A 21461-nucleotide genomic window follows, 5' to 3' on the forward strand; every position below is an offset into this window, starting at 1 on the left:
ATTAAAAAATACAAAAATACATCTGGGATCATATATTACTGTTCTCTAAATGTTCTTTGTTCTCTGTTTTCTGGGCCATAAAACTGTCTGTTCTGCAAACTTAGATGCTCTGTTGCTTCCTGATACTTACAGCATAACTTTTGCTTGAATTATGAGTCGTGATTCAGAACAGACTGCACGCAAACCAACTGCTCTGACCTCCTCTGTAGTATGAAAAATACTCTTGTAAATATTCAGCCTCAAAATGATAGACTATTCTGACAAAGCTGAAGATGTTGTTATTTAGGAGAATTATCATTATTGTTATTTTTTGGCAGAGACGTATATTCCCAGTATATTCTCCCTAAAAATGTTACTGTTATTTCCATGCTTTCACTAGGACACGGCTTTGTGGTGTGATTACTGTTTGATCCGACTCTGTGCATTTCCCCACAGTCATCACGTGCGCACATCACCAGGGCTGTATTAGAGCAATTCCTCTCCTTTGCAAAGTATCTGGACGGTCTGCCGCATGGGGCTCCACTGCTGAAGCAGCTGTGTGACCATATCCTCTTCAACCCTGCCATCTGGATCTACACCCCTGCTAAGGTGAGCTCCTGCAGGTAACCCGGCCTGTGAGCAGACAGGTGATCAAGCCACTGTGGATGCACAAGTTATCCTTAAACCCCAGAAAGTCTTTTTAATCCTTTATTGCTTCTGTAAACACAATAATTGAAACTGTGCGTGTGTCTCAAAGAAAAAGAGGCAGACACTGTGTTGTTTAGCATGTTTCACACTAGCGTCACTGAGGTGCGGTTAACCCTGGCAGAAAGTGTTTGTACAGGTGAAAATGAAAGGGGTGAGATGTGGGAGCAGATCATATTAATGAGCTAAATGAAGAAACAGTGTTGGCTCAGATGTTTTTATAAAAAAGGACATTTTCTGTTATGTTCCTTGACCCGATAGCCTGACCTCGACCAAATTATTTAACAGTGTATGACGATGCTGAAATTAAGCTGAGTGGAGCACATACTTTCGATTCATTCTCATAGTTATATAATATGAAATGGTTGTAGAGTTCATCACTTGCTTCCTCTTTCATGTCCTCAAACTAACCAAGTTTTTTAAGTGTTCCAGAGTGTTTTTTCTCCGCCCTCCTTTTGAATAATGACCCATGAAAAAATGGGATGAGGTATATCAAAGGAACTGAGTTTGTGTGGCAAATACATTTGCCTTAGGAATGCTGCTAGTGGGCCAAGCCATGAATAAATAAAAGAAGGAAATAAATACAAAAGTGTCTGGAGGCTTGCCTGCAACACTCCTCCAAAACAGAGCATGGCAAAAGAGGGAGAAAAAAATGAAACCCAGCGAGGTAATGAAGTGGGTTACACATTTTTAGCTACAAATGCACAAAGAGCTGCACTGGATCCATCCCTAAGGACATGCCACCAAGGCCACATTTCTCCTGTCCCTATTTGCTGCATGAGGCTACAGAGAACCAGCTGAGTGGATGATGGGAGTGTGCTATATACATTAATTACTCACTAACCTTGTCCTAGTAGACAAATAAGATTGTGTGAGCACATTTTACTCTCCTGTTCTTGTGGAAATTATATAACCAACAGCAGGCTGTTCACTTATCTCCTGTGTGTCATTTCACCAGCCTCAAACCAAATCACATCATGCTCATATCGTAAGCACACTGCAGCCTTTCATCATGACTCACATTTGAGTCGTTAATATCCCATAATTTATGACATATGGGAAAAAGCCCTCAGTATTTATAGCTGCTACGACTGGTGTGGGATTAAGGATTCTTGTCAGCTCTGTTGCTAATTACAGAGGACATGCTAATCATCGTTGAACAGAGTGGAGCTGCGACAATTACGAAATTGAGTAATATAAGGTCAGTCACTATTCCTACCAAACACCTGCCAGGATAATAAGCACATGTAGTGCAATCCATAAGAGTAAACTGTGTTGGTCAATCTTAAAAGGTATACACTTCAAGGAATGAATTACAATGTGCAGCTGATGACATGATTACTTGTATATATGTGTGTTCCCACTTCAGGTACAGCTCTCTCTGTACACTTACCTTTCTGCGGAGTTCATTGGCACGGCAACCATCTACAACACGATTCGTCGAGTGGGCACGGTGCTTCAACTCATGCATACGCTCAAGTATTACTACTGGGCTGCCAACCCTGCAGACAACAGTGGCATCATACCAAAGGGTCTAGGTAAGCTTATTTAACATTTTGTGTTCTTGAATTTAAGAGTAAGTCAAGCTTAGTTGATTGTGTTGTTGTGGAATATGTGCTCAGCATCCATCTGAAGGCTGATCCAAGTGAAGCTCAGTGTTCTGGGACAAAAATCATTGGGAGGGAACCAATCACAATCACAACCCTGCTATCAAAGCATCTTTCTAAAATGGCAGCAGCTCCCCCACATTTGAAATGACTCATCCCCACATGGAAGCACTGGCCTGTCAGCTGTAAGGACTGTGGCCATCACAGGAGATGACAGTGGGACAGACACGCCACATCAAAACTGTGGTCCCCCTAGGGTGCTGGTTGTGGTTGTAAGGCCTTTAAAACCTGGGCCCGTAGTATGACAAGCATACTTTCTCTATGAAACAGCGGTACGGCAACAAGCAAGGCTGTGCTTGAAGTGAAAAGTGTCCTTGAACTGTCATTCCCTTTTTGCTCTCCATCACTCTTTTCCAAGACTGTCTGTCTTGTAGCATAAAGGCTGTTTTATAATGGTACAGAGTGCTCAGTTTACACACTCCAAGGTCTGATGAAATCCTATTCATGAAGGTTAAAGCAAGTATTCTGTCAGCGCTGATGTACTTCTTGACTTAAGTTCAAGTTGATTCCTACTGAACGTTTTCTCTTCTATTGTCATTATTTGCACTTTTTCTGTCACAAGCAAACATCAGATGTTTGAAGACTAATGGATAGAAAATGAATTATCACAGGAAATGTCAGAGTTGCCTAAATGAAGCAACATTTTAGCTAACATGTACCACACATTGTTCTACTTACTTGATCTGTTACAGCTCGTTGAGGTCCTGATTGATTTCTCATTTAGTGCTGTCTTTACATTATGTTGGAACACAGGTCAAAGTTAGGTCAGTCCACGGGTCCCTCACACTTACTTGTCCTCATTTTAATTTCCTCCTTATCTCATCTTTTTACACTGTGCGCTGTCCCTTCTTACACATTCAGGGAAACTTACAGCCCTTAATAAGTGATGAAAGCTCAATGTATCTAGAAGCTATATTTAGCTCATACATCACAGGAACTTTCCTTGGTACTTCATTCTATCTGGTCAACTACGTCAAACACAGTTGGCTGTACTTTTTGTTGCTTTCACTACTGCTGAATAATAGATTTTGATGTCAAAACACGTGTTTGGGAAATCTGTCTCTGTGTTGCCTCAGGCAGAGCGGTATAGTTCTGCTTTATATGGGAGCATCACAAGACGGTAGCACAAGAAAGTAGTGTTTTGATTTGTTCAAAGTCAGAGATGTCAACATGGGTTGTAGAAACAACAAAACAATACACAGGATGCCCTACAGTTGCCTGACTGTAGTTCCTACATTTTGTCAAAGGTATACAGTAGAGTCTTTTTGTTGGGTGCCAGGTGAAGACAGGGCTGTTTGGCAACTGATGCATAGAAAGGCTTTTGGACAACATATGTAGTCTTTGCATGGGCAGATGAATGCAGACCAGGAGGTTGCATGGGAACATATCTTTCAGTACACAAGTGTATTTTTAGCAAAAATATAAACATGTTGAGAAGAGAGTCAGCACCTCCAAGTCTGTGACCGTAGTCCACTGACAGAAAAAGGCAGGTTGCCACTTTTGAATATCAGCAATTTTGCAGATGAAAGTGAGAACCATGAGGTCAACAGGAAGACTGCTCAGTACAAATCTCTTTACCCTGGGATTTCTTTTTATTTAATCTTACGGGAAAAAAGTGAACAGCTGTTCAAGAGAAGCTCTGCTGGAACTGCTGCAAGTCCAGCCTTTAACTTTAGTTTTGCAATCATCAGAAGGGCTAAAATAATTTGGAAGCCACCAGGGGTTGCATGCAGCGTCTTAGGTGATAGGTTAAAAAAGTGCTGTACAGGTAATATTAACACACCATTCAATCTTCTGTGCTTGTAGGATAGATGTTTAAAATTGCAAATATTTCTTCACTTTAAAATGCATGGTTAAGACTTCTGGCTCAACAAAACAGAACACAGATTTTAATAAAGTATGTGCACTTACACATACTGGACTATACTCCTGTGATCAAAAACCTGTCTTCAGAAACTCTGAAGGTGTTTTCAAGTTCAACTTTTGAACACATCTGTAAATATGCTCAGTATTCCAGGGAGATTGTAATGGGGGAAATAGTTGCGATTCTGGAGAAGGCATGTCTTGAAATGGATTGCAGTATACTGCTGGTAATTTTCAAAGTGGATCCGCTTTCATTGATCTGCGCCTGATTTGGCAGGTCAGTTTTTCTCTCTGTCCCTCTGAACTGAGAAATGACCAAACAAAGACACGTACGAAGAAGGAGAGAGCCAAGCAGATAATGAAGTGTTCAATTATAGCGACACGGAGGACACATTTAAAACCAAGCTCCTCCAGCTACTCGGCTCTGCTCTGTTTCTGGAAGTGCCTCGTGTTTTTTTCCTCAGGTCTTAATACAAAGTGCTATCAAATTAAAGCCATGTATCATTCAGTTACACACAGAATCACTGCAGGCTCTTACAGACACCCCCTTCCTCAACTTGTCTCAGCCTGTGATATGTACCCACAAGCTAACACATAATCTGTCTCAATCTTTATCACTCTTCCTTTGTGTCAGTCTCGGCCTTTCTTTTACTGAATAATGAGTGATGAGCTGTTTGGCTAGTCGCCGCCTTCGATTCGAGCTGGCCCAATCTTCCCATCACAGGAGAAATCATCAGTGACAGACATGTCTGTGCTTCAATGATCTGATCAAGACTGAGAAGTCTTTCTTCAGATTCTCACAATTAAACATTTATGATGATCTTTAAGGTTCATCCTAAAGAAAGAGAATGATGGCCAGATGTTTCTTGAAATGGGACTTCCTGGTGACAAAAACAGAAAATGATAGTCATACACCTGGCAATTAAGTGAAGTTATGTGATGTATTAAAAAAGATGTTCAGAAAGAGGGATGGGGTCTTCCGCATGTATTCTGTATGCTTTACACCTTCATGTTTGCCCTGTGTATTTAAGAATTGCCCATGCAATTTAAAGGCAACACACTCCAGATGCTTAAAACTGAGAACAGGCAAAGCTTGCATTTGTTATAACTTCAGAAGGATTCTACAAAGCAATTATTGCTGCTGCCATTAACAGTATGTGTTGCATTAAAGTGTTTTGTCATCCTTTCTTTATTTAAAAGCCTCCTAGAAACTTAAATATATTCTGGTTCGCCACTTCAACACTGGCCTCAGTGTACAGGCCACATTCTGTTCTATATGCAGTGACTTTATTATCATCAGTCATAAGCCGAAATAAGCATTCCTGCATTAATCACATGGACATAAATTGTTTTTCAATAAATGCTTTCTCCAGGTGCCCTTGGGATGCAGGAAGTAAAGCAATATGTGAATGAGAACCAGGAGCTGTGCAGAGCTGCTGCTGCTGAGCATAATTGGTTGTGAATAACTTGGATGCAGTGGCTGCCGTAATAATGTTCTTATCCCTTCCATGTCAGGCTCGGTCCCTGCACTGGGTTTTCCTCCCTCTCTCTATTAATCAGTGCCACAATGCAGGGGCACTTGCCATCCTCCTGCAACCTCAGGGAGCCTCATCATTGATTACATTGACTCGCTGTTGGAGCAGCAGGATGGTCAGGTGTCTGCTGCTGTTGTATCTGTCATCATTACACTGTCCCGGTTTCAAAGGAACATGTGTCCAGTTGAGGTGGAGGTTGGGGTTTATCAGCTTTGTGAAGAGAAGAAAGACGTTTGGCAAACTGACCAACACTCCCTGAAAGGCTGTTGCTGTTGCATTTAGTCCAGTTACTTCCACCTTTTGTGATTGTAAAAGATTTTGTCTGTGTGTTTCTACCTGGCTGGCAGCACAGGATGAATAAGAAGTGAATGAATGTATGCCAGGTCTCACAGCCAAAATGGAGCCTTTGTGCTGGAATAAAAGTGCTGCTAATCTTAAGAGGATTCATGCTTGTATTGTTGTAAACAGTAATGTATGCCATATCCTGCCTTTTCTGATGTGTCTGATTGAATAGCTCTGTGTTGTATTGATCTGCCTGTTGCTCCAGCCCATTAATGTGCTTACTCAGTGTATGTGCAAACACCTTTTGTGTAAAAAATAAAGAGCTCAGCGTATTGAATAGGATCTGACCCAGTCACAATTAATCCTTGTGCCAACCAAAGCAAAGCAGGGGAACAGCAGCAGCTCTGTGATATGACAGATAATCAATAACATCTGTCATATTCTGTCATTCTTCTTTATTTGCCCGACATACATTCACCGGCTGGCAGGCTTTAGAGCCATCAGATGGTGAATGAGCTTCATGACAGGGATGGATTGCAATATTATCCTTACTTGTGTGCCAAAGTGACCTTAAGTTGGCAGAGGCATTCTGGGTAGTTTTAATGAGATGTTGGCCAGTGGGATGAGAAGTGAGGCTATGGTGACCTTGGGCTTGCTGCCTGGGAACTATGTTGTGACTAAGACCTGGATACACACTGAGTACACACTGAGTTTGGATGCAGCATGAATGATAAAAACCTTTAGGTTGAATAGTCAGAATGACCCCTCCTGAATTTTAAGCATGGTATTTGTATAAAGAGTTTCTCCCAAATTTTAATGTGCAAATTCTTTGTGGGAGATTTCCTCTGTGTGCCGATCTCTCTGCTCAAGTGAATCCTGTAAATAAGCACAAACCTGATGGTACTGAATATGCAAGGGAAGAAGTTGTCTGCTTTTTTCAGATATTAAGATGGAAAAACAAGATGCTCTGTGAGAGAAACATTTTCAATCAATGGAGCGTTAATAAGGATCTTAAAATCATGAAAATTAGAAGAACAGTCAGTTAAAGCATTTTGATATAGAGGAAAAATGGAAAAACAAAGAAAAGATTTACAGCTACAGTACTTTCCTCCTCAGATTTATTTTCTTATCTCTCTCTCTCCCCAACTACAGACGGTCCACGGCCGACCCAGAAAGAAATAATTTCTCTGCGGGCGTTCATGCTTCTCTTCCTCAAGCAACTCATCCTGAAGGTATATCCCACCTGTCTTCATGCCTCACAGCCCCTCACACGGTTTGATTTTGAGCGGTGCTGAGGAAATCTGGAGATTGTCAATTCTTGCTGTTATCCTTTAAAACATTCTGCCAGTCTGCTCCTTTAATAAATTCAGAGCTGTTTATTTCATTCCTTCAACAAGCATGTGTTGGAAGAGAACCAGTTGTGCTCTGACTCATTGAATGACTTCATAAGTCAGGAGAAAATTAATAAATTACAGTTCTGATAACTATGTAAGCATTGAAGTCATTTATCTGGTTAAGATAGAAAACATTTGTTGGTTCCAGCTTTACAAATGAGACAAATTGATCCTGTTCTTTGCTTCAATTAATTATAATTGATTCCCTGTGGGCTTGCTGAATATTAATCGGACTGTTTGCTGTGGATCTGTATGACAGGTAGTTCTATTTATATATGTGCCGTGATAGCCTCATCAGCTATGCAATTGATCCAAACTAGACTTCATAATGCACAATGATGAAATACTTAATGATTAATACTGTGAAATGTATGACTTGTATTCACTTTGACAGCTCAGAGTGTCATATCTTTTTAGATATTCTAATTTGCTGTGTTCTTTGACAGACTTTTCAGGGCATGTAGGAAATAAGATGAATTTTATCACCGGTCAGAAAACAGGCCAGCTGTTCACATGTTTTTACCAAGCCTTAGGCAAACAACAGTTATCTGTCTCTTCAGTCTGTTTTGTTGTAGAAACCTCAATTCTCATGATAGCTGCATCAATTGCTCCCCTAAGGTGTGGAGGTCAAAACACTCAGTGTGTTTCCTCCAATAATTTCTACCATCCACTGTACCAAAATGAAAAACATGTTGATGCTTGTAATTCAGTGAGGCTCGTCTAATTATTTGTTTAAACCATTGTTTTATTTATCATCTGTTTTCCTATTTTTTGCATACTTTTAGGACCGGGGTGTGAAGGAGGACGAGCTGCAGAGCATCCTGAACTATTTGTTAACAATGCATGAGGTACATGAGAGTCTGCCCTTACTCTTAAGTGAATTCACTCAGTGTGTTAGTGTGCCATTATTCTGCTCTATGCTTCAAGGTCACATTTCATCTAAAGAGTTTCTTGTCTGAGAGAAGTTTATTTTTCCAGCACTTAAACTAACCAGCTGGAGGGATGAATTATTTTGATTAGCACTGTCCAGCCACTTCCCCTGTGTCAGCTGTAACAGTGGACCAGGTGCATTTTGAAACTGCAGCTCATACAATGGCAAGGCCCATGCATAATGTCTTTGCTGTAGTTGCAGTTCCAGAGTCTTAAAGAGAACAAAGAGTGTATTCTTCCTCTTCAATGGCTCTGGTTTTGATTTTCTTTGTCTCATTGTCTCTCTCTCCTGGTTCGTCTGCAGGATGAGAATCTGCATGACGTGTTGCAGTTGGTGGTAGCGCTCATGTCTGAGCATCCAGCCTCTATGATCCCTGCTTTTGACCAGAGAAATGGAATACGGTAAGCCCCTCAGGGGGACATACAATCCCTTCGCTGTTCAGGCACAAAATGAAGAGGTGATTTCACAAAATAAACCTGAGCACCTAACACTTGTGCGGCTGCTGCTGTGTGCCTATGAGATGTATGAATAATTTACAAGATGAGAGAGGGAAAAAAAAACTATGCATGGAGAAGTAACAACATTAACATATTGATTTCACAAAATGACACAGATGATCAAGCCTGTCCCATGTGATCCGATAAAATATAAATGCACTACTTGTGAGTTCCAAGGAATTCATTGTGTGAAGACTGCTGCTTTCATTAGGACATTCATTTAATCCTAATGTAAATTCTTCCTGCAGGAAAGTGGTTCTCAGCTAACCAGTGCAGGGCCTTTCATCAACAGAGATATATGTATTCTGTCAAGACAGTGTGCTGTTGCCAGCTCTCGCTGCTTGTGTCTATTCCAGGGTAATCTACAAGCTGATGGCCTCTAAGAGTGAAAGCATTCGAGTGCAATCCCTCAAAGTCCTCGGGTACTTCCTCAAGCATTTGGGCCACAAGTAAGTGTCACACTCCAATAGCTGTTTAGTAGTTTTTTAAACTAAAATCCATAAGTAAGGGCTTTACATTCAGAGAGATGATTAATCTGTTCCCTCCACTCCTCTGAAGAAATGTACAATTAAAAGAGCCAAAAATCTTTAAACTTGATTCAAGCTTTACAAATAAGGTGTTCTCCTTTGTAGAGCACCAGAATTCCTGGCTTTTGTGCCCTAAAACCATTACTCCACATAAGAGAGGGATGAGAGAGGTCCAAGTTACCGTCCCACTGTGTGAAATAAATAACAAACTATACTCTAGGATGTCAGAATATCATCCATGTGCTCCACTTTTTTCGAGGAAGGAAAGACTGCCTCTGGTGAGGGAGCCTTTCATTCAAAATGCAGGATGCAGGGATGGATGGAGGAGATATGGGGTTTTTGCTGTGTTCACAATGGCTTGGCACCAGCTGCTGTGGTGTTAACTGGTGCCTGCTGAGTGCAAAGCTGGGCCGCCCCAGGTGTGAGCAAAAGGCCTAAATACTCAAGAGACACTTGGGTTTCACGAAAGCTTGCCGTTCAATGCTCGCTTAATATCTTTCATACATTTTAAAGCACCTTCCTGGTTCACTATGGATTTCACTGCAACTCATAAAAAATTAAACACGTGGCTTCAATTCTTTGCTGATGTTATTACTTTTTAATAATTGAGATTTTCATTTTAAAGTCATTAGTTTGTTAATGATAGATAATATTTGTTCTGCAGTGGTTGATAATCCAAATAATTAGTTCAATGCAATCCTCAGAATTGTTGTTCCAGTGAATTATTTTTTACAGGATACAAAACAGAACAGAACAAGTAAGCATGAGGGAGAAAGGGCAGGATATATGTTTAATGATCTGCTCAAGTTTCTGTCTTAAACTTCCAAGAATCTTTTCAGAGACTAAAAGATAAAGCACTACAACATTTAATATCTAGCTTTTAGTAGAACTGAATGTGCTTCCTGCTGTATGAATACCTAATCCATTTTATAACGGTGTGTTTGATCTCTTCTCATTTAAAAGCACAAATCCAATTTCCATGTTTTAAAAAGAGTGCCCTCATAATTACTCTGTCTTAAATGGTGATTTAAACTACATTCAGGGGAAATGAGAGTGACTTTATCTGTGTTTACACATGAAAGCTTTTGAGAAAAGATGGTCATCCAACTATTCATTTTTCATCTTTTTTTTCAACTTTTTTTGAGACTTGCACAAGTTCCACCTCAGCTTGCTATGCATCATCAGTCTGCCCTTTTCTCCCACATTTCCATATTTATGCAGTTGAGAGAAACGCTTCTCTTCTCTTAAGTGTCCAATGTGCTAGCCTCTGCAAAACACACACACACAAAAATGTCGACTTATTAGGAAACTCGTCTGGAGGCCACGGAAGGAGCTTTGGCTTAGCATTGTGACAGCAGTTCTCGTGCTCTTTGCAGAAGTAGTAGTTTGTCTCTGTTGAACCCATTCACCTGTGGTACACTGCCGTTGTTTCTTGGAGCCATGCCTAGTGACAGACTAACTTCGTTATCCTGCACATTTCCAACAAAATTCCCCCCAATTTATGACAGCAGGCACTTCCTGACACTTGTCTCCAGAGCCGATCTCCCTGTAGGTGAGAATAAGGAAGCAAGCAGACGGCACTCACTGATCCTTTCAGTGGCTTAGGCAGCTCTAAACAAGGCACTTTACCATCATATCTGTGTGTGTGTGATTGTGTGTTTATCCACAGGAGAAAGGTAGAGATCATGCACACACACAGCCTCTTCACTCTCCTAGGAGAGAGGCTCATGCTGCACACTAACACTGTGACCGTGACGACCTACAACACTCTGTACGAGGTAACAAAGCAATTTCCTCTCACATGTCAACATGTTACTGCACCTTTGGTCTCTGCGTATAGAACATATGACCGATGTCTTCTTACTGCTTCCTGCATTAGATTCTGACAGAGCAGGTGTGTACACAGGTAGTTCACAAACCCCATCCTGAGCCTGACTCCACTGTGAAGATTCAGAACCCAAGTGAGTCCAGTTTTGGTCGCCTTCATGATTTCTTTTTTGTAAGAAAGTACTCTGTTCTTTGGTAAATGTAACAAAATGTTTATGCAGTTGTCTTTGTGTGTCTGTGACTTCAGTGATTCTTAAAGTGGTAGCTACCTTATTGAAGAGTTCAACCCCCAGCACTGAGCTGATGGAGGTTCGGCGGCTCTTCCTCTCAGACATGATCAAACTTTTCAGCAACAGCCGAGAGAACAGACGGTGAGCACAACTTTTTTCTTTACCTGCTCCTTTAATTATCATGCTGTTTAATGCATCAAAGAAACAGAGAAAATGCACACTGTCCCTCTCACATCTTGTTTAATATGCTGCTAAATCATCCTTACATGTGCACATGTTCTCCTGCAGATGCGCCTGCTCCAGTTTTGATAGAAGCTTATTTCAGCATTCTCCCTCTCTTTTACACGCTCACTGCCAATCTCTCCTTCTGTTACATGCCCGTTAGTTTAAAGCCATATTGCAATTAAATCTTAAGAAACCACTGACCTGTAGCAACAACATGATTAACCCAAAATTAATAGGCAGAAAGTTCCATGTCGAGTCAAGCTGTCGTACTCAAAAACAAAACCCCTTAATTGGTTTTCACTCGCCGCCCATTTTTGATGTTGACTGTCTTTTTTTTTTGTGAGATACTGCTGCCAAATAAACAGACAAACAAATGTACAAAAAGGATTTTAATAACCTGTTTTTACTCTAATAATTTAATGCAAAATATAACCGGAATGCTCTTAATTTAAAGTTAAAGGTATAAGTTAGCTAAAACATACCAAACGACAAACATTGGGTTGATTTCATTTGTTGATGGTGTGGTGATGTGTGTATTGCAGGTGTCTGCTTCAGTGCTCTGTATGGCAGGACTGGATGTTTTCTCTGGGCTACATCAATCCCAAAAACTCAGAGGAGCAGAAGATCTCGGAGATGGTCTACAACATTTTCCGTATTCTGCTCTACCATGCCATCAAGTTTGAGTGGGGAGGGTGGCGCGTGTGGGTGGACACACTCTCTATAGCCCACTCTAAGGTGAGTCCTGTGCATAGACTGTGGATGTTTCAGCTGTGGTGTAACCCACTGGTTTATGAACTCCCATACTGAAGCTTGAAGTTTGGTCATTTGTCTGTTGCTGTGTTGTAGGCGATATATTGACTTGTGGATCTCAACTAGGACCGTAATTTGCAAAATGAACAACACAAAAACCTGAACTAGTGATTGACACCATAAAATTGTGTGCTGTAGGGTAATTTAATCATAGAATTATACTTAAGATTACTACCTTAAAGAGGAGTTGCCCCCTACTGGCCATAATTAAGAATACAGGTACAATACATTTGAGCATTGGCTCCTTTTTTGAGACCTAGAGGCCATGAACAATTCTTTTTCTAGCATTTTTCTTGTAGTGTGCCTACAAAACAAAGGATAATCAACCTGCTGTTTGCAATTGGGTGTCTACTAAACAGACTCCCACATTTACACCTCAATTCATTGCTAACATTTCCCCCCCTTGTGCCCATTTTTTAAAGGTGACATACGAGGCTCACAAAGAGTACTTGGCTAAGATGTATGAAGAGTACCAGCGTCAGGAGGAGGAGAATATCAAGAAAGGGAAGAAGGGTTTTGTCAGCACCATCTCTGGTCTGTCTGCTCAGTCCACCATAAAAGAAGCGGTTGAGATCAGAGAAATGGACGACAACTCCCGAACACCAGAGAGTGAAAAAGACTACGAGAGTGCAGACCCACGCAACCTGCTGGCTGATGTCAAGGGGTCTGAAGGTGGTATGGACGCTACAATAGATGGAGTCAGAGTTGATGTTCAAGATCTTCTGGTAGACATCAAGGCTGAAAAGGTGGATGCTACAGAAGTTAAGATCGACGATATGGATTTGTCCTCTGAAACTTTTGGGGTATCTCAGAATGGAGCACTGATGGAGGTGGATTCTCTGTTGGATAACGTCTATTGCGCTGCAGTGAAAAACCTCAACAGTAATGTCAACAGTGTGTTGCTGCCAAAAGGCATGGATAACCAAAATGCACCACCTCTCATTACTCTGGATGATGACAAAGACAGCATTTCTAACAGCAACAGCTTCCTGTTTAGCAAGGTGTCAGGCAGCTTGGAGGACAAGCTGCTGCCTGATCTCAGTCCAGATGAGCCTTTGGTCCTGCCCAGCCCAGATCCTCCAGTTCACACTAACAGCAGTGATGATCTGGGCCTGCTTGCTCACATGACAAGCGGCTCTGAGCTCGGGACATTACCTTGCATCCTGGAGAAGGATGAGTTTGAACTACAGGCGGGCCTGGAGGGCATCAGCTCTGTGGCTGAGACAGAGGCCTCCTTTAAAAGCCCAGAGCTCAATGAGGTCACAGCTGCAGCAGCATCTGAAGGAGACCCCTCAACTGTTAGGACCAGCAGTGCAGCAGATTCAACAGGCAACAACTCTGACACGGAGAGATCAGATGACAGCAAAGACAAGGAGATGAGGAGGATTCAGACGACAGCCAGCACACAGGTTGGTCTGAAGCTGAATGTTATTAGCTCATGCAAACTGAGTTATCCTTAAGCATTCGACATATACATGACTTATACCATTTTTACATTTTGGATCATGGTTGGGCCTCTTATCATGATTATCTACACAGTTGCATATGTCCTCATAGCACTGTGATCAACTTCTTTAGTGTTTCTAAATGTGCTGTAAGAATACATTTGACTTGACTCCCTTCTTATCAAAGAAATTACAAGTACTCAGATTTGACTAGCTTCAGTCAACAGGAAAGCTTAGCTAGAGGGAAGGCAGCAGTAGATGAGAATAACTGTTGAAACACAGCAGCCTCAGGGTCAAAGAGTAGAAAGCAGGGAGGGAGACCATTTGCCACTGTCAGGATGTGTTGGCCTTTGGTGAACATTTCTATATTAACAGACCCACAGGGATCATTCTCTGTCCCAACCCTGCATGTAATGGGGACAGGATGGCCTGGTGCACATTGGGCAACATCCCTCCGAGACTCAGAAAAGTGGGCTGCTGGAATAGAGGAATGAGCCAACAGGAGGGCAGAAATAGACAAAGTGTTACTCTATAGCGACCGCCTGGGATTTGTTCATTGCTCCCTTCCTCTCACATGAGCTGTGCTCTTTCTCAGAGGTCGGGCTCTTTTGCCTAGACTGGGTCACTGATAGCGAGCTGGTGGGAGGCAGGTTTTAATTTTAAACCTTTCACTGCTGTTGCATAATTGCTCATGTTCAATTCATTGCTACCGCCTCCCAAACAGGCTTTTTTTTTTTACACCTTGCTGACTCATTCATCTTATGTTTGGAGGTTGCATTGAGCTTGTTGTATTTTCTTTACCCACAGGCAGAAGAGGTTATTTAAGGACTCACTTTAATCTTGCAATTCATCATTTATACGGAATAAGACAACAGTTGCATTATATATCTCGTTAGGGGTGCACTATTGATTTTGGCAGAATAAAAGGATTTGAATTCAGTCTGTAAAAAAAGATCTGATGATGAAGGTTTTACTGATTAATTGGTCTTCTATCAGAGTCAGCATGGCCGCCCAGCCACTCAGACAGAGAGGGACATACGTGTGGACTTGGGCTTCAGGGGAACACCCCTAACAGAGGATCAGCGACATCAGTTTAGCCCCGGCCCACGCACCACCATGTTTCGCATCCCAGAGTTCAAATGGTCAGCCATGCACCAGAGACTGCTCACTGACCTGCTGTTTGCTCTGGAGAGTGATGTCCACGTCTGGAGGAGGTGTGTGGTGTGGTTTATATTCTTACACGGGGGAACACAGTTATGTGATATTAATCAGATTACCTTTTAATATCAGAGCTATCACTTCATTTTATGACTGTTTTAAGACAGAAAAGTAAATAATTTACAGCTTAATAGTGCATTTTAAATTCAAACTCATGAATAAAACAGGGAATTTTCATAATATGAAGAAATCTTGTGCCTGTAATCATTCAGATGTTTTTGCCTCCTCCCTGCAGCCACTCCACCAAATCTGTCATGGACTTTGTGAACAGTAATGAGAACATCATTTTTGTCCACAACACCATCCACCTTATCTCACAAATGGTGGACAACATCATTATTGCTTGTGGAGGGATCTTACCGCTTCTCTCTGCAGCCACCTCTCCTTCTGTAAGTGATCCTCACTGTCTTCACCGTGAGGTAATAACGCCATCTAGTGGTGGTTTGCTGTCACTGCTTGGCCTGTGGTTGTTTGTTGTTTACTACATAACAGTGTGTCCTGTGGGAAATTAGACTTTATGTGCTCAGCTTCACTCTGCTACAATTAATGCTGACTATATTAACTGGGTACAATTTCATATGTTTGTAATTAACCCCCCTCTGTGTCTTTCAAATTGCCTTTTATCAATCTCCTGTGATGATCAGATTTATTTTGAAGTCTGGCGCTGAAATTGATTTTAATTAATTTCTTTTTCTGTGCATATCTACAGTAAGAAGGTCATTATTCATGCAGTCTAAATTTTGCCACAGATGCACAACCAATTTGAGCGCTACACTCATAAAGTAACAGTACAGATCCTTCTAAATGATCTACCTTTTAAGCCTCTTCACATTTCAAGACAAAGAAAAGAGAGCTGATAGAAAAGTCTCTGTTTGACTTGACTCAAAAAACAGTTTGATGAAATATCACCTAATGTGGAAGTTAAAAGCTGGCTGATGTCATGTCTGCTTCATTCAGCAGCGATACACACTGTCTTCTAATATTGGTTATCACCTTCCCTCTATTTTCTATTGTATGTGTATGTCAGTGTAACTTTATGTTACTATCATTAGAGTTTAAAGTGAACACAGATTACACCATACATACAAAGTTTTATTTGACTTGTGTCTTTTGCATTTTGTGCAAGACGGAGTTGGACAACATTGAGGCCACTCAGGGCATGTCCTCAGAAACGGCCATTACCTTCCTGTCTCGTCTCATGGTCATGGTGGATGTGTTAGTGTTCTCCAGCTCGCTCAACTTCAGTGAGATTGAGGCGGAGAAGAACATGTCCTCAGGTGGCCTGATGCGTCAGTGCCTCCGACTTGGTAAGTTGAATGTCATGTTTGAATGTCAGTGAGTGCAGCGGGGAGGAGAAACAATTACAGTATCTTTACGCGGGGTTCTTGGAGTTGCTGGAAAATTGATGAGCTGGAAAATGCCATGACAGTATTCCCCTCACACAGTCTAATAATTCTTCTAATCCCTGAAAATCCTCTGTTTGATCAGCTAAGCTAATTAATTTGAGAGTCTTCTCCTAATTGTTTACTAAATTGGAAAATGTGCAGGGTTTTGCTGCAGTTATAAGCAGAGAAAAAGAAAAGGATCATCATTTTGGAATTCATAACAAGAGAGGGAATCATTTGCAGTTCAGTCATGCACTCTTTGCAAATGGTAGCCTTTTGTGTCTGTCATTGGTGTGTCTCATAGGACTCCTTTATGTCCTCTTTGCCCTTGTGTGTGTTTGAATGTGTCTGTGTACAAAATAGAGATTTGATGAATAATATTTGAATGCAAAGCAGATAACTCCTGAGATCAGAACCATTTCAATGTAAATATTAATGCAACAACTTTTATTGAGAACTTTAATGTCTTTGTTAAAAACAGTTGGTACATATAGCAAGCAAAGAAAAAGAGTGATTGTGTCTTATTTTGTGTGTAACTGTGAGGATGTGTCAGTGTCTATATCTGTTAGCGCCTCTGGCTCTGTATGTGTGTACAAGCCTGTGTTTGCTAGATTGTTGACTCCAAGTTGTGCTCAGGGGGATGGAAAATAGCCTTCAGACTTCACAGTGTCCCTGTTGCAAACTTGCAATTTCTCATCACAAGCTCAGTGTGAAATCGGTCTGGCTGCTGATTTTACTCCCGCTCTGTGTCCCGGCCGCCTGGAACAAATAGTCATCAGAGAGAACTGATTAGTTTAAAGGACGCCATGCATGTTATAGACATTTAATTTCCATTTAACTCTGAAATGAGAGCCTGTTTTTTGGGGTTTTTGTGTGTGCGCGTGTGTGTGTGTGTGTGTGTGTGTGTGTGTGTGTGTGTGTGTGTGTGTATGCAGTGTGTTGTGTGGCTGTTAGGAGCTGCCTGGAGTGCAGGCAGAGACACAGGGACAGGGGAAATAAGTCCTCCATGCTCAACAACAACAAGACTCAGGAAATCCTGCTAAATGCTGCGACTGCCAGCAAGGTAGGATGTGATGTCATAACTTTGGTGACTGTGCCCCTTGTTTAGCATTTCATCTACACAATGCATTTTACTTTAGGCATAGATTGTATAATGTAACCTGAGGGGTGACACCTAATCAGCTCTCCTTTTGAGACTTGATTCCCCTTCAGTGCCCAATCAGCACCCTTTTTTAATCAAAAAGTGTCAGATGATATTTTTCATTTGCAATTTAGCGGTTTGCCAGGGCCTCAAATTATGTAAAGAGAAAAAGTAATTGCTGGTTACTTGGGCTTCTGCTGAGTAGAGTAGCATGTCATATTGTGTTATCTCTCTGCTTTAGACAGCCATAGAGACTGTCCCTAGTAACCTGTCTCCCATCAAGGACCCTGATCGCCTTCTGCAGGATGTGGACATCAACCGACTGCGTGCTGTGGTGTTTCGTGATGTGGTGAGTCCATGCATACATTTGTCCCTAAGATTTGGCTGCAGGTAGAGAGGATGCAGTGTGTGTTATGTGACATCCTTCAGTTAACAGGCAAAACACCAAAGGTCAAGTGTCAACTGCTGTGCGTGTTTTGAGCCCCAACCCACATGATTTGGACGAACATATTTTAAAGGAGAACATTTCAGAGCATGTTTCAGAAATATGTATGATAATAATTGCAGCATTTTGTGTATTTTGCCTGAGGAGAACAATTTAAAGCCACAAAAGATGATGCTGTATAAAATCAGCCGAATAGAGAGTGCCATAACTGTGTTGTGATTTCCCTCCACAGGATGACAGCAAGCAGGCTCAGTTCCTGGCCTTAGCTGTGGTATACTTTATCTCCGTCCTAATGGTCTCTAAGTACCGTGACATCCTGGAGCCTCAGCGAGAGACTGCAAGGATAACCAACCAATCAGGTCGCGGCATGCGTCCGGAAATCAACTCACCAACCAGCACAGGTGTTGATAGCCTTGCCCTACCTTTCTTCCACCCTTTCGTCCTTTAATCAAACTTGTGGTGACTGTGTCATATAAAATTGAATGTGTAAGTGTCCCTGCTCCTTTGTGATACACTGCTGCCGGCTCAGACGAGAGCTCATTCAGAAAAATATCAGGGATACCCTGCCTGCTCTCCACTGACTCACATATGATTTATTTATGAGCTCTGCTAATTGCACCACGCAGAATTTAAATGTGGAAGCAAATGGGGACTAGGGCTGGAGATGGTAGTTATAAACTTGAATAGGCATCATCCTTCTCTCTGAAATGAAAGGTAGTTTGTGCTCGAAGTCATAAATCATGCATTAAGTCACTTGAAAGGAAATCAGCGGCTGCCTACAAAGGTTTAACGAAATGTCTGCTGCAGTGCCAACTTGCTTTCCGGAGATGCACGAGCGAGCATACTTTATCAACTTCCATTCAGACAAAAGGTGAAGGGAATAAAAGGAACAAGAGGAAAAAGGCCAAAGGAAATATGGAAGTGCTATTTGAATGACTCGGGACACACAGAGAACAAAGAGAGAGGAGATGAGCAGTGAGAAGTTGAAAGATGGGAAAGCAGCAGCATGCTGACCAACTACTGTGGGTTTTTGGGGCAGTGGAGCCAGCCTTGCTATTTTCAGCCCCATCTGTCAGTGCCCATTAGGCAAGCAATCCACCAGAGGAGAATGGGATCATAGAGGTTGCTAGGAGGAGAAAGGCACACTGCCGCCTTCATAAATTTCACCAGAAAGTAGGGGATTTTTCCAGACGGCATGTGGCAGGCGATTGTCTGATAGACCAGGAAGCCAGACTAGTTGCTGGCTAAATCAGGCCCTGCTGACCTCGTTAGGGGGCATGTGATGAATATTAATAACTAGCCGGCCTTGCATATAGGTAAACAGAAGGCCAGGATGAAACAAAATCGGATCAGAGAGGCACCTCTGCTGATTTGGGGAAAAAATGTGCGTTTGATCACAGTCAATACACAAAGCATTTTCAGTGTGTGAAGAAGCAGAGTTCTGGTGCATGTATTTGCATAAAGAAAATACACAATATAATGTAAAATATGAAATGTAATATACCGTTCAATCTACCTCAGTGTATAATATACCATGTACCAGAATAATAGAGCAGCAGTCTGACTCCTGTCACTGTTTCTAATCAGTTAAATAGATTTCCCTCCTGAGGCTTTGGGCATGAGGAAGCTGAAGAAAGGGATTCATGTTTTATTAGCATAGAGGGAGAATAACAGAGAGATAATCTCACCAGAGGAACAGAGCTTCTGGAGAGAGATCTAAGAAGCTGTGCTGCCACATGGCTCATTCTTCACAAGCTAAATTTACTCTTTGAGTATGAATGTAAAGTGAGCGCTGGAATGCAATTTTATTCATCAGGTTTGGCACTAAATGACTGAGATTTATATCCCCATTGCTTACTTTGCTTAACATTATGTTAATTTAGAAGGTGTAATGAAAGGCTAAATATGGTAAATATGTGTGTTATGTGAATCAATAACAGGAAGAGATAACTTATTATGAAAAGCTAATTTATCCAGCACAATATATTCTAATATATGCATTTCATAAGACGTTATTAACTTCTCTGATTTTAAAGTTTGTTTAATATTAACATGAAAATGTGTTTTTGGATGTCTATTAACAAACATATGAAGAAGTCAGATTGGACCCAATGAGCTGATTTACTCTTCTCAATCTTTCTTAGACTATAAATAATTGCCAAGAAGTTATAATTAAAATGGAAGATTAAAATTAATATTTGTAAAGAATTAAATCAGATTTGTCGGTTATTGCTTTGTCATGTTATGCTTTGAGTGTTGTACACATATTTGTCTAACTGTAGACTATACCTCTTCTCTTCATTGACTGTGTGTGAACATGTGTGTGTGTGTTTTACAGAAACACCCCTGGTATTTAACAGCAGTAGGGATCATCGTGTGCCATTTGAGAACCACAACATGGAAAGCTCCCTGCCCCACACAGACTCTGGAATCGGAGATGAGCATGTAGCCAGCATCCTTAACGGGTCTGACCTGGACCATAGCGTGGGAGGCCCGGATGCCATGAGTGAGCTCATATCAACGCTGTCCTCAGAGATGAAGAAGTCCCAGGAGCGTCTGATTGACTCACCGAGTGTGGAGTCACTCAAATCAACCTCCTCAATCATCAGCATCAGCCAGCCCAAGAGGGGCATCAATGTGAAGGATATCCTGAAGAGCCTGGTGGCAGCTCCAGTGGAGGGCATGGAGGCCGGACTGGAGCCATTGTCCTACCCAGACCAAACTGCCAAGGCCCAGGCCCACGCCATGCTGCCTATGCAGTTTCACTCTTTTGACAGGTGAGGAAGTGACATCAGTAGATAGCTGGTTGTTAAGAGAATCAATGTGATGGATTCATATACTACACATTTTTAAATCATGAGTACTTAATCAACTTATTAATTTCAACCCTTGGAGAAACTCTCAGGGTTCTTTTTGAAATCATCCAGAGCATTTACTGAATTCTGATTTTGTCTTTTCATCATGAAAATCTTGACATACTTTCTTGTGTTATTACACAGTTATAATATACGTAACTTCACGTTAGCTATGATCAAATACAGAGATTCTTCTACTAGGTAGTAATACCTTTTAGATGTGTATGCAAGCAACCTATTCCCTGGAAAGGAAGGACAACATCCTTAGAACTATAAAGTATGCTGTACATAAACCCCACGTTTGAAATTGAAGCAAATATAAGGTGTGCAGTATTCTGGTGTAGTTAAAGTATGCTGCAGAAACCTAAAAAATCTCCAGATAATAACAATAATCCAAAACAAGACAACAAAAAATGACATCGAATGTTTGATTGCATTGTTTTCTTAGGAAAGCTGTTGAACTGGGAAATCCATAATGGTTACTTATGTTTGTATGTGTC

General features: G+C 41.4%; 1 protein-coding gene across 1 annotated transcript in view; it reads left to right on the top strand.

Moving 5' to 3' along the window:
• nbeab (neurobeachin b) overlaps positions 1 to 21461 on the top strand; it is a 203060-nt gene that overhangs the window by 80135 nt on the left and 101464 nt on the right. Inside the window, exons 12-29 of the mRNA XM_034701544.1 lie at positions 436 to 588; positions 2054 to 2222; positions 7184 to 7263; positions 8211 to 8273; positions 8660 to 8757; positions 9210 to 9302; positions 11050 to 11158; positions 11260 to 11341; positions 11455 to 11578; positions 12205 to 12397; positions 12895 to 13881; positions 14914 to 15131; positions 15371 to 15524; positions 16262 to 16442; positions 17456 to 17583; positions 17903 to 18010; positions 18339 to 18507; positions 20445 to 20883. Coding sequence (XP_034557435.1) covers positions 436 to 588; positions 2054 to 2222; positions 7184 to 7263; positions 8211 to 8273; positions 8660 to 8757; positions 9210 to 9302; positions 11050 to 11158; positions 11260 to 11341; positions 11455 to 11578; positions 12205 to 12397; positions 12895 to 13881; positions 14914 to 15131; positions 15371 to 15524; positions 16262 to 16442; positions 17456 to 17583; positions 17903 to 18010; positions 18339 to 18507; positions 20445 to 20883 — 3548 coding nt within the window. The remainder of the gene's footprint in view (positions 1 to 435; positions 589 to 2053; positions 2223 to 7183; positions 7264 to 8210; positions 8274 to 8659; positions 8758 to 9209; positions 9303 to 11049; positions 11159 to 11259; positions 11342 to 11454; positions 11579 to 12204; positions 12398 to 12894; positions 13882 to 14913; positions 15132 to 15370; positions 15525 to 16261; positions 16443 to 17455; positions 17584 to 17902; positions 18011 to 18338; positions 18508 to 20444; positions 20884 to 21461) is intronic.

The sequence above is a fragment of the Notolabrus celidotus genome, chromosome 14 (assembly GCF_009762535.1).
Source record: "Notolabrus celidotus isolate fNotCel1 chromosome 14, fNotCel1.pri, whole genome shotgun sequence".
NCBI classification, from domain to species: Eukaryota; Metazoa; Chordata; class Actinopteri; order Labriformes; family Labridae; genus Notolabrus; species Notolabrus celidotus.